Raw genomic sequence first — 13,912 nt, 5'->3', positions numbered from 1 at the left:
AATCATGTGACTTCCCCACACTCAAGAATATTAATAAATAGCACATTTGTACACATACTATAGATTACATGTCTGTGATGTTTTTTTTTGCCAAAAATGCAGTGGAATAAAATCCTGTATTTCACTGGGATGCTGAAATATGGAACAAGAATAATGGATCTCTGAACATAAGGCTTTCATCGTCTTAAAGACAACCCTTCAAGGCATTCTGCAGAGTTTTCGTATTGTTAAAAGCACTAGGATTATGCAGCACCGGGGACCAAATTATGCAGTAGTGTTAGCTAAGTTATGCAAAAAAAAAAGGCATATTATGCATCATTATGTGGAAAGTGTGATAAATCCTTAAATATGTGGTGAATCCAGCAGCCAAAGAATCACATGCATCCACTAACACTGAACATTGTGTTTATTAAAAATATATTAATGAAAGATATGCAAAACCAAAACATTATAATTTCAGTCAGTGTCCATTGCTAGCTGCACCTAAAAGAGAATTGAGAACAATCTCTTACTTATACAAAAATAATGTTTTTCTGCATTTTTAACTACATAGATAAGTATTCTTCTCTTCTTTTTACTGCAGAAAAGCAAACAATATGGCCAATATTTCCCTTTTAAATTTCAGTAAACATTTCCCTGTATGGAAAAACATTTTCAAGCGGTCTACCGAAAATATAAACATGTAATTTTCAAACATAGAATGAATATCTTGTCCAGGGATTGGATTGCCTTATTGTTCAAATATTTGGCCCCAAAGAACTTCCCAACATAGAGTTGACAATTTTGCACCCAACTTTCTCCTTCTGGGGTTCTTTAATTAATGCTACTGTAGTTTAGGTGGAATTAGTAGGGTCTGATTGTACCACAATGAGGCCTAGGATAATAAGCGTTTTCATAATTTGCACTACACATGTAAGCAAAATGGCACTGGCCAAAATTTAAGAAGTTAAACAAGTTGTATTAGTAAACACTGGCAGCTCATGCAGTTACCTTCCCACAATTCACCAGTAGTCAGTAGAAGGTTTTGAAAGGTTAAAAGTGCAGGAAAGGCTCAACCCTGTAATGTCATGAATGGCTGCGGTCACTTCTGTAATCCCTAGCATTTGTGTGAATTAATATCCAGTCTTGAAGCTGGAGTACAGGACCCACTGCTAATCCTTAGATCTTTCACCAAACTTCTTGTGAAACTTACTTGATTTCATGCTAGGAGGAAAATGAGATCAGAACAAGTTACCTGTTTGATACAGGCTAACATAAAAGTCCACAGCGTGAGGATACAAATGTTGGAATGGCCTACTAAGACAGGAGATTCAAACTACCAATGACCTTTACTTCTGAAATGTGTCTCTTCATACTTATCCTACACAGTTCGAACACCATGGGGCCTTTTTTGTAGGTCTTCCACTAGCAGTAGGTCATAGTGGCCACATCTCAAAAGTGGCCCAAACAGAGGCACAAAGCTATTTGAATTAAAAAAATGTCCTGTGTAGATGCATCCAATAAGATGGTTTGTTGCCTACTAATATGCCTCTTGCCCGGATGTGTATTCAACATACAGGTTAGAGGTTCAACCTTCAGCAAAGGTTGACTCAGCCTTTCATCCTTAGAACTGATAGTCCATTCTGTGCAGTGATGTAACAGTGACGGGTGTAACTTATAAAGGCAGATGTGACTGGTGGACTCCATCACGATTCTAAGAACCCTATTGCTCTGCAGCAGAGTAGACTGTGGCCTTAATCTGAGATGCACGAGGCAACGGTTAAAGGGGGTCAAACAAAGAGAAATTCTGGAATTCCTATTGTTGGTGACTGTTAGAGATGCAGGACTGGAGAATGAGAACTGCTGTTTTTCTCTATACTGTAAATATCGCTACCACAATTGAATGGCGCATAAAATGCAGAAAATAATTCAAACTGAAAGTTGCTGCTCGACAGCTAGAACGGCCGTCCTCGCAGAGGACTCCCTTCAAACCCAGGGTGACTTGAAGCCCTTCCGGCTTCTGACACTTTATAAGGGGCAGCTTCGTCCAGTTATGAACTCAGGAATAGAGTGGGACTCGAATGCACATGGCTCAGTTGCACCGATTGGACACATTTGTAAAGGAAAGCAGTGCAGTATACTTCACTTATGAAAGGGCTACAGAGGATACTTTTTTAAGTTGAAATGCTGCTTGTAACAAAAATAAATAAAAAGAAAACTGGAATCTGGAGTTTTTCCTTCATTGGCCCATGTACTCAGGGACAGTAAAGCGTATGTACATTTGATGAAGAAGCAAAACAAGCGAGGTCCCAACGCAGGGAGCTCTTGTGCAAATATTATTCGTGCAGTCCTGCCAAGGCTGCTGGCTGCCTGCACTGATGATTGCAGAAGTCGTCCACATTCACTCATTCATGGACGGGGATAGGGCGTCTGTGTGCCAGGTTCCACCCGTACCCACGCTCTCCGTCCTCTCCCGAACTTGCCCACCCAATCTGGTGCCAGGCCAAACAGCTACCACCAGGCCAGCACTTACACGGGTCAATGCTGGGCTAAGCCTGATTTTATGACAAGACCGGAGGCTCCTATTATGCGTTTCTTCTCTTGCTTTATTTATACAGCAGCAGTCAAGAAGAACAACAAATCCCATGAGGCTTAAAACAAACAGCCAATGGGATTGAAAAAGTAGTATGCTAATATAACAACCAATAGGAACGACCCTATACCATTATGACGTCACTTGACTGCAAGCAGCCCTCTTTTCTTGCTGCTGCAGTCAAGATAAGTTCATACCAATGTTTCTCTCATGACTTTATGATAGTTTAACATGTTTATCTGTATTTCTTAAGGTAATTGTTTTCCGATATCATATTTTGTTGACGGCATGTTGCCGCATTGATTCTAGCGCGTTGCTGTGCGCTCGCGTCCTCTTCCCGGTTCCAGGGTGCAACGTCGTGCTGCTCCCGGGCCGCGAAACCTAACGTTTTCTCTGCGCCTCGCGCGCAACGTTCCGGAGGAGTTTCCCTCGCGTCTGGGAAGTGACCGTTATTCTGGTTTCTCCCCTGACGCGAGGAATACTTCTGAGACACCGCTCTTACCTGTCGAGTTGTTCAGACGACTCCGGCTCTTCACCAGCTTCACGCAGCCTCATACGGCTTGTCACTCGGTCCCGCCCTGAAGTAGGAGGAGTTTTTCGGCTCCAAGTCAACTTAGTTTCTATTAACCCCCGGTTGCCTGGGTGTTAACCCTTTGTGATTATTTACATTTTCCCTTTATATTTCATTGACATTTGTTCTTTAACAATTTAATACTATATTTTCCTTTATAATGGAACCCAATTCCTCACCAACGGAACATAGTGCTTCCAGTGTAGAGGAAATAAGGAATGAACTGCGCAATTTTATTAAAACTTCTGTTAAACAGGCAATGCAGTCATCCATTCAAAAACTATCAAAGAACTTGGAATCAAATTTTGCCAACTTATTGTCTAAATCTTCGGCCCAGACTGCGGGGGAATGCAGTCAACGCCTGCCTGTCAACCCCTCGGGTTCGACTCAAACGGAGAGTGAGTTTAACTCACACATGACAGAGGACGCGGTTCCTCCCACGGCTCCTGCCAAGGAGTATAATAATATGGCTTCCAGACCATTTTTAAAGAGAAAGTCCAAACAACATAATATTCCCCCTTCTATTCCTACGACCTCTGCTCCAGACACTGATGAGGATTTGCCTGACGCTGATTCAGACTACTACGTTTCAGATAAGGATCATGATGATTCTTTCAATCCTCCCCCTCCAAAGAAACCCAAAGTTTCCTCGGTTCCCCCCCTCTTGGATGCAGAAGGCTTACCTATGTTCGATCCCTCCCACATTTTACACCCCAACTCTACAGAATGGTTCCCAGCTGAACATGTGGGGGATTATGTGGCGCAAAAGTTATTTTCCCCCCTTGATAAGCAAATTAGAAACAAACTAAAATCGGAATGTCCACGTCCGGTGCTTCCACACAGGGCAACAACTACCCCTGTTATCGACCAACAGATGTTAACCTTCTTTACTAAGCAAGGCAAGGACCCCCGCAAAGGGGTAGACAAAGCGTGGTCGTCCTGCCAGGACAAACTCCTCGATACAATTGGCCCATTAACGAGAATTTTTGATATGGTGGAGTCGGCCAGACTGGAGGGAACCTTTTTGGACCCGGAAGAGCTTTCATTGTGGGTTCAACGTTCTATTTGTCTTTTAGGAAATGCGAATTCCGCTTTCATTCATGAGAGACGTAAAGGTCTTCTGATCAAATTGGACCCTAAATTAATTAATTTGGCGACTGTACATCCTCAGATCCATACTGAGGGACAACTGTTCGGGGATTCCTTCATAAAGGACCTCGGCAAGTATGTAGCCACTTTTACCTCGCTGGACAAAGCCCAACAATCTATGAGGAAGATGTTTAATCAACGGGTTTTTGCCAGGGCCGGTAGAGGCAGGGGTCGCTTTACCGGCCGTGGTTTCTCCAATCAAGGCTCCAGAGCGTATTATAATACCTACCAACAAGACTTCAGACCTCAATTCTACCCCCAACGTGGCAGAGGTTATCGTGCCAGGTCCTTCAGACATACTAGAACCTCCAACCCTACAGGTAAGCCCTCAAGTTGCTCTCCTTCCAACTGGGGGTCGTATTTCCCATTTTCTTTCAAATTGGTTAGCAATTACAGCAGATGTATGGGTTCTAAACACAGTCCAAGGTTACAACATAGAGCTTTACTCTACTCCGGTGCAAACATTTCTCCCCCCTTTTCCTAATTTCTCTGCGGAAATGAAAGACTTGATATCTACCGAGGTAAACGCACTCTTACAAAAACAAGCGATTTCAATCACTCGTCCTCATCCTTTGGGATTTATCAGCCCAATTTTCCTGGTTCAAAAGAAAAACAAAAAGATGCGTCCGGTCATCAATTTAAAACATTTCAATCAATTTGTGGTGTACCGACATTTCAAAATGGAGACAATTCTTCATCTCAGAGATATACTTCTCCAATACGATTGGATGGTCAGACTGGACCTTCAGGACGCTTACCTAGTGGTTCCCGTACATCCAGAGTCAAGGAAATTTCTACAATTCCTATGGTTAGATCAAACGTATCACTTTACCTCTCTACCCTTCGGTCTATCGTCTGCCCCTTGGTGTTTTACCAAGCTTCTCAAGCCCGTAGTTGCTCATCTAAGGGCTCAGGGTATAAGGCTCCTAATCTACTTAGACGACATCCTCATCATGAATCAGTCTCCCCAAACTCTACTACTCCATTTGCAGATCACTTGTTCTCTCTTAGAGGACCTCGGTTTCATAATAAACAGAGAAAAATCTCTCCTAACTCCCTCCCAAGTTCTAGAATTTCTGGGTTTCCAAATAAATTCCATTTCCGCTACTCTTCTTCTTCCTACAACGAAAATAAAATCCATAAAGTCGGAAATTCTTCAGATTCTTCGCACTTCACTCATATCTCTCAGAACTTTAGCACGAATAGTAGGTCTGCTTTCCTCTTCCATCCAAGCGATATTTCCAGGTCCCCTCCATTACCGATCACTCCAAAGGCTAAAGATCCAGCACTTAAGGAAAGGGCTGTCTTATTCCGACCTCGTACCCTTAGATCTCGAATCTCGCACAGAGCTTCAGTGGTGGATAGACCATTTAGATGCTTGGAACGGGAAAAGTATATTTCCGTCAGCCCCAGATCTTGTATTAGAATCCGATGCAAGCCATCTAGGCTGGGGGGCCCGTTGTGGTCCCATCTCGACTGGGGGTACATGGTCTATCGAGGAGTCCAAATTGCACATCAATTGTTTAGAGATGCTTGCCGGCTCCTTTGCAATCAGAAGCCTGGCAAAACACAAGGTACATTGTGCAATCCTTCTCAGAATGGACAATGTATCCGCAGTCAGGTACATAAATCATCTCGGAGGTACAAGGTCCAAACCTCTGGCGGATTTGGCCAAGAGTTTTTGGGAATTTTGCCTTACAAACCATCTTTCGGTTCATGCAGAATATCTTCCAGGAGCCCTGAATTCAGTGGCAGACTGGAATTCTCGTCATCTTCGAGACTCCAGCGATTGGAAACTCCATCCTTCAGTGTTCCACAGGATACAATCCTTATGGGGTCCGCTCTCCATAGACCTTTTTGCATCCCGTCTCAACACACAGCTTCCTCGATTTTACAGTTGGCGTCCAGATCCATTAGCCTTAGCATCAGATGCTTTCTTGCAAGATTGGTCTCATGCGCTCAATTACGCCTTTCCCCCTTTTATCATGATCAACAGAGTCTTAGCACAAGCCAGACGTCAACAGGCCTCTCTTATTCTCATAGTTCCGTTTTGGCAATCCCAGGTATGGTACCCTACCTTACTGGAACTTTCAGTGGATTTTCCCCTGTTGATACAACCCTTCCCAGACTTACTCCTAGACCCTCTGCATTGTCCTCACCCCCTCATTTCGGACAATCTCCTTGTTCTATCCGCCTGGAAGATTTCAGGAATTCCCAAACTATCCCTTTCATTTCGTCAGAAGCTTCTCAATACATCGCAAATTCCTGGGCACCTGGTACCAAGAAAGCATACAAGGCAGCCTGGTCTTTATGGAGCGGCTGGTGTTTGGGAAGGCACATTAATCCCTTTTCAACAGATATAATATTTATAGTAAATTTCCTAGCGGCAGAAGCCAGCAAAGGCAAAGCTTTCCGTACTATCAACCTTTACAGATCAGCTATTTCCTCTAACCATACACACGTCAATGGGAAACCGGTCGGCGAACACCCGCTGGTATGCAGATTACTAAAGGGAGTAAAATTTTCCAAACCTCCTCTACCAAAGTACAATAACTTGTGGGATGTTAATGTTGTTCTAAAGTATTTGAACTCTTTACCAGACAACTCAATTTTATCACTAAAAATGTTATCTGCCAAACTTACAATGTTATTATGTTTAATTTCTATTAAACGTCTTTCGGATGTCAAGGCATTGGACGTCTCCAACCGCCAATTCACTCCTTCGGGGGTGTTGTTCTCGGTTGTCCGACGTACCAAAACCAATTTATCGTCAGTTTTCTATCCTTATTTCCCTCAACATCCGAAGTTATGTGTGGGCCAATGTCTCAAAGTTTATGAACAAAGAACTGCAGAGTTGAGAACATCCTCTTCCCAACTTCTTATTTCTTTCAGGAAACCTCATAACCCGGTTTCATCAGCTACCTTAGCACGTTGGGTTAGATTGATCATGTCCTTAGCGGGCATAGATATTTCCACTTTTGGAGCTCACTCTGCCAGAGGGGCTATGGCTTCCAAGGCCTTCTGGGCAGGTTCTCGTTTGGAGGATATTCTCAAGTCTGCAGACTGGTCCAATGATAATACCTTTCGACTTTTCTATTGCAAACCTGTTGATAATATGTCGTTAAATGTAGTTAATATGCTTTAAACTCGCATAATAGGAGCCTCCGGTCTGGTCATAAAATGTAGATTTTCCTAGTTTATGACGGAAAGTCTTAATTTTATTAAAGACACGGAGGCGAGTATTATCCCACCTCTGGATTAACTTGGTGTTTTTTCCCTCCCTTCTTTCCAGCACCTGCTACAACTACGCAACCTACATCCTAATTGGACCTCCTGGCATCACGTGGAATTCCCACTCACGTCAAGTCTGGAATCATATCCCTCGGACTTCAGGAAACATCCCTATCTCTACAGAATTCTGGACTTTTGTTCTGATGTTTTTGCTTTTCTCATGGCATTGTTTATCCTTTGTTCTCTATTTCCATTATTTTTCAATGATTAACTATTCGCAAGAAAAGAGGGCTGCTTGCAGTCAAGTGACGTCATAATGGTATAGGGTCGTTCCTATTGGTTGTTATATTAGCATACTACTTTTTCAATCCCATTGGCTGTTTGTTTTAAGCCTCATGGGATTTGTTGTTCTTCTTGACTGCTGCTGTATAAATAAAGCAAGAGAAGAAATGCATAATACTCGCCTCCGTGTCTTTAATAAAATTAAGACTTTCCGTCATAAACTAGGAAAATCTACATTATAGCTCCTACCGCAATGCATACGTCTCGATGCCACGCAGAAGGGAAAGCATGTATAATAAGCGAAATATGTGGTTTGTTTACATTGCACTGTGCATAACAGCTAGAACTGGACTGAAGTGTTCCTACGTGAAGAGGAACAATTTAGCACAGAGGTGCCCAGCACCGGTCCAGGAGGGACAGACTTGTGGCAGATATCTGCGATATCCATGTAAGATAACTTACTAACAATCAATTTCAATTGTAGGCATCTAGATGACCAGTAGTTATCCTGTTGATTTACCCCCGTTATTTGGCAGTTAGAACTGTGGTCAGTCTCGTTATTCCTTTGCCAGAGAGAGGCAAAGATGTCCCATTGAGTAGCATATGTGGTACAGTACCTGAAAATGGCAACAAAGAAATCAGGACTTCATGGACTTTTCACAAGCGTCAAAGTGGCATTCCTTTTGGCAAATAAAAACTTACACCTCGGCCACGAAACGGAAACCTTTAAGCTATAGGCAGGGTGCACTAACCTGCATGTTTCATTGTAGTTTCTATGAAAATGTGCAATGTACCCCAATCCCCGCATGTATACTTTATAGCCTTATTTTATAACTAACTCTCTTAACTGAACAAAACATATGTCTGCTGTTCAGTCTGGATTCTTGTGATTCCTGCCAAGCCCCCATGACTTCGTTTCAGTTCCTTTGTAACAATGTAGAGGGCTCCCTGGGGCTTGAGCTTTCGTCAGGAACAGTGACACAAGACCACATCCAGGGGGCAGCAGATATCACCCTTTCACTTTTTTGTTTCCTGTCAAGAAGAAGGTGGAGATGCATCGAGAAAGAGGAAAAATAGAAAAGAAGGAGTGATCATGGTACATACAAGGTTAGTCCTTGCATGTTATTTGATTGGCCAACCACTATGGGTGACCAAAGACAATGTCATTAACCTTTTACTAGGAAACGAAGAATCTGCTCCAGGCCTTGAAGATCTTATGACAATGAAATTCCATAACCGTGAGTAGACAGCTGAAAACCAACACCCTCTGAAGCACAATTCACCTGCAGGGGAAAAATTTCAAAGCGGCAACCCGCTACTAATGAAACAGTGGGAACCCTACCTTGCGCCCACAATGAGCTGGTTCCTGTTGACATCCAGGGCCAGTTGGGAAAAGTCATGTACACCAGGAAATGTGAAGTTTGACACCCAGGGCTTCAGCTCTGTGGAAGGAAACGAAAATGTGTTGAGGCAGAGCTTAGGCAAACAAATTAGCACAGACAAATTCGCAGAGAGCATACAGCTCTGCTTCAGGAACAATGACAAAAAAATCAATGACGGTTTACAAAGGGCTAATGTTGTCCTCTGAAGCCCCAGAGATGTGTCAAGTTCAACCTTGTTGGATTGAATTGCATTTACCACACTTAAATTCCAGCAGGCCTGACGGGAGGATGTGTCGGGGGCTATCCCTCCAGTGAATGTAATCTCTTCTGATCACCTGTCGGAGCGATGTGTGCCCGCCCTGCCTCCTGCACATCCTTTACGCTCAGATGGCGAACAAATTAGGCACATTCCTTGCTTTGGAGTCTGGGCCTCAAACAGAGTAAGCCACTGACAGCCCTTTGTATGACATCGCTGTTGAGATGGGGATGGATGAAGGTAAGGATGATTGACAGTTTACGAAAAGTAGATGTATCAATTACTATCTGGCCCTCAGGCTGGGGCTGATGATGCTGCTATACTGTTACCGAGGCCCATGAACCTTCATTTCATTCCGTCCCCACCAGATCCTCTACCGAGCAGCACAGCTTGTGCTATGGAATATTGAGCAGAAGACTATCATCGCACAATAATATCGCAGATAGTCTCTACCTTGAAAATTTATTTTTATATATAAAAACTCCACACAAATCCGATCTCATCCATTCAAAGACACTGGTGCCATTGACGGGCTGTGGAACCCTTAATAGTGTATTTTTGCCAAAGAATCCCAATGAAGCACTCCCCCGCAGTTTATAATCAGTGTTTAATACAAGGTCCGCAACAACGTCTTTCAGATATTCAGGTATTCTGTATTCAGGATTCACACCAAGAGCACCTTTGAAACCTCCTCACTAAATGAGCACATTCTGAAATAAGAACTCCAAATACCTCCTGGTGCATGCACCCAGGTAGTGAGAGCCTTCTTACCTCAGGGGCATAGATTATCATCATCCACATCAATTTCAAGAAAAATGTGACTATGCGTAAATGACCTAAAAGTTAGTCAAGAGCATCACAATTTGAAAATGTTTCCCCTTATGTAACATTAATAAAAACAGTAGCAGTTTTCAATGGATATAAATGAATTCATGCAGTTCTAGTACAGCACATCACTGAAGCACAGTACCTGTGTTAGATGCTTAAAATGGTGAAATGGAAGAAAGTAACCATTAGGCTTGTTTTAAGGTCTGGTTTGAAAGCACAGCTTTAAGTTATTGTCAGCAAACCTTTAAAACACAGACAGATTTTCCAAGACTACAAGCTTTTTTAAATGCTTTAAAAAGCTTAAAAATACAACCTAGACCAATGGGCTTTGACAATGCCCGTTTTACCCGGACTTTCACCTAAATTATTTTTGTTTATTTTTGCAATTATCAAAAATGCGACATTTATATCCAGATGTACACTCAATGTGTGCAGTCATGGTGTGCTCTTGGCCAGAGCGGCAGAGGGTAAACTTCTTATCTGATTTTACTAGATCAGTACGTTTCCATTACATCACCAACATTTGTGTAGACTATAAACAAGCAGAGTTTCAAGGTATTCACAGACTTGTCTTTCTATTCCTTACACTATGTTTCCGCACAATGCACTATACCGCATTGTACCTAATGTGAGCTGGTAAGTTTTCATGTCTTGTTTCAGGCTAGCTCAGCATACCTAAGTAAGCTCTATAACGGATCTGATCCCTCAGACACACCTTAGATCCAGCGGAGGCTGCTGCTTATGTCAAGGGAGGGGAAACGACGACGGGGACAGGGGAAACAAAAAAAAAAAAGAAAACCCACTTACCTTTTCTCCTCGTAGCCGCTGCCGCCTCCTGCCACATCATGCTGCCTCTGTTGTAGCTCCACTTCATCTGGTGTCCCAGCATTCACTGGGACACTGGCACAGGCTCCCCAGCAATCCTGGTGCTGCTTTCATGCTAAATATAGCACCAGGGATTGGTCTGAGCAGCCTGGACTGCCGCTCAGACACAAGCCTGGGTAATGTGCTGTTTCTCAAGCCCGGCGAGAAACCTAAGTGCACCTGTGTGTTTGGCTGGCCTCAAGCGGCCGGCCAAACACATGCGCACTTAGTACCCTCTCTCATCCTCCCACGGACCAGCCCCGCCCCTCCCTGTACATGCTGCTGGCTGAGCCAGCAGATGAAAAATGATGAAAAATAAAACAATAGCAGACTATTGTTTTATTTTTCATCTGCTGGCTTCCACTGTGGAGGAGCCTCCCCTGATTAGATCCTGAACCAAGACAGAACAACGCCTATTGCAAATTCCTGTCCTAGCTTGCTGCTCTAATTTAAGGACTTCACCCTCCCTAACAAAATATGGGACAGACTGCTCTCTCTCAATTTTTCCTAACAGTGTTTATGTGGGCCCTCTGAAATGAGGAGTGGCTCTAATAACGGGACAGCTGCATCGCTAGTCTGGGCCTCACTTTCATTCGTGCCCCTTGCTTGGAGTGCCCACAGCTGCCTCATCCCACCACTCCATTTATTCCTTGGTATTCACAGCAGGTGGAGTGAGCTATAGGGAGCTGCCACTAAACAGATTAGTACAACTGGGCAGCTAAACAAGGGACGTCTAGTAAGGCTTGAATGTGCATAGACCTTTCATTACATATAAACATTATTCTGGTATCAAGATCCATGCAAATGACTGTATAAGGCCGCACAGAAGATCATCAACCTTGTTTGGGAAATGGAATGGGATCCATTGCTTATACCTTCTAACACTGTGCATTCACTCTAATGGAAATAATCATTCATGAAGTTGATTCAAAATGTCCACATTGCAAATTTCTCACGTAATATAATTCCATTAATCACCTTGGGGGTTTGGTTTTCTATCTGGTAATTTCAAAACTCCAAAATAAAATAAATTTATAAATACCTTCCTAGGACCCAAACATTTTAAGTGGCACAAACAATGACTCTCAACAGCATGCTGGTGTGCATGTCCATACTCAGTCTTTTTGAGTAGCTCCATAAAGCAAAACAAAGATTCTGTAGACAAAGAACTGCTGTCTCGGCTCCTGGTGGGATTTGGGGCCAGATGTACAAAGCTATTTTGCAGTGGCAAATGGCGAAATTTGGCTTTTGCGAACTCCAAATGGCCTTGTAGTATGTACCATCCCTATTTTGAGAGTCTGTAACCTGTTACCGACTCCCAAAATAAGGATTGTGACTCACTATTAGGAAGGAACATTACAAGTGCGTTTCTTCCTAATAGCGACTCGCAGGTCCGTGTATGATTATTTTGTAACCGTGAATGCGTTTGCAAAACAAATCGCAGTTACCACCAATTTCAAATTGGTGGTAACCTAATCGCAAATGGGAAGAGGTCCCTAAGGGACTCCTTCCCCTTTGTGAATGGGGGCGTCAACATTTTTTCAGAGCAGGCAGTGGTCCATGGACTCTGAAAAAATGAAACTGAAACATTTCATTTTGATTTTTTAAATGCATCCATTTTCCTAAAAGGAAAATGGGCTGCATTTTTTTTAAAACTGCTTTATTTAAAAAGCAGTCACAGACATGGAGGTGTGCTGAGCCCAGCAGGCCACCATTCCTGTGAGTGCAGCCAATCCCAAGTTGGTCGCAAATTGCAACCTGCCTCATGAATATTAATAAAGCAGGTCCCTTGCAACCCATTTGGGAATCACTAACAGTGCCTCAGACACTGTTATACATTTTATTTTGCTACTCGCAATTTGTGATGTGAAAAAATCGCAAATTGCGAGTCACAAAAATAAGGGTCTTACATCTGCCCCTTAAAGCCCAACAAAGTACTCAATGGGTGGCAGAGAAAGTAATACTTCACAGTGCTTTCAGACAGACCATGAAGTCAATTTATGACACTGAAGGAATGCTGTATATTTCGCACTGCCGAGGATAATATCTTTACTTTGGAAGGAACAACTATGTCTGAGAGCTCCCAACTAGATACTGTTGAAGGATTCTTTTTTTTCCCCGAGGTAAATTACTTCATAACGACTTCCTGACATAGTTATTGCATAATTTGTAAAATTCATAAGGTCAGGGGTCAGAGTTTTCCTTGAGGAATGCTGGGATTGCCAATAAGAAAGCTACCTAATCTTGATTTCACCTTTTGCCTCTTTCTTCCACCATCTTACACTTTCTGCCTCATTCATGTTCTTTTTCGTTCCCTTTTCTCACTTTGTCATTGTTTTTTTATATCCTTCTCTTCCTCCTTCAGTATTATTAATATAATTTTTCTGCCATTCTCTCACTTTCTCTGGATCAGAGCCTGTTGAGAAAAAACTAGGGGCCAGATGTAGCAAAGGGTTTTTCCCATTCTATGTCAATGGGAAAATGTGTTCGTACATAAGGCCCTTGGTTTCCAAAAATGAGCACTGGTGCCCACCACCTGCAACTACCAGCACAAATTAAGCAGGTTGTTTATTGGCAGGTTATGGGTACTGTAGATGCAAAACATGAAAAAACGAGGCATTGCTACACCGTGCAGCAGCGGAACTGCTCACTCTTCAGCCTCTCCCATTACTCTCTCTGCCTATGAGGCTCCAGGGTTTTCACCAGGAGGTGTGAGGGTGACCAGCCAGATTGCTGCCTCTTCACAAAAAGGAACTACGCAGGGCAGCAAGCTCATG

At 43.0% G+C, this 13,912-nt stretch overlaps 1 protein-coding gene across 3 annotated transcripts in view; it reads right to left on the bottom strand.

Moving 5' to 3' along the window:
- The window catches only part of SEMA5B (semaphorin 5B), a 715,815-nt gene that overhangs the window by 364,884 nt on the left and 337,019 nt on the right, over positions 1–13,912 (bottom strand). For all 3 annotated transcript variants that reach the window (XM_069224666.1, XM_069224667.1, XM_069224668.1), the window contains one exon: positions 9,148–9,247. In XM_069224666.1, the coding sequence (XP_069080767.1) occupies positions 9,148–9,247 (100 nt within the window). The remainder of the gene's footprint in view (positions 1–9,147; positions 9,248–13,912) is intronic.

The sequence above is a fragment of the Pleurodeles waltl genome, chromosome 3_1, assembly GCF_031143425.1.
Source record: "Pleurodeles waltl isolate 20211129_DDA chromosome 3_1, aPleWal1.hap1.20221129, whole genome shotgun sequence".
Lineage (NCBI taxonomy): Eukaryota > Metazoa > Chordata > Amphibia > Caudata > Salamandridae > Pleurodeles > Pleurodeles waltl.
This window is presented reverse-complemented; position numbering and strand designations above follow the sequence as displayed.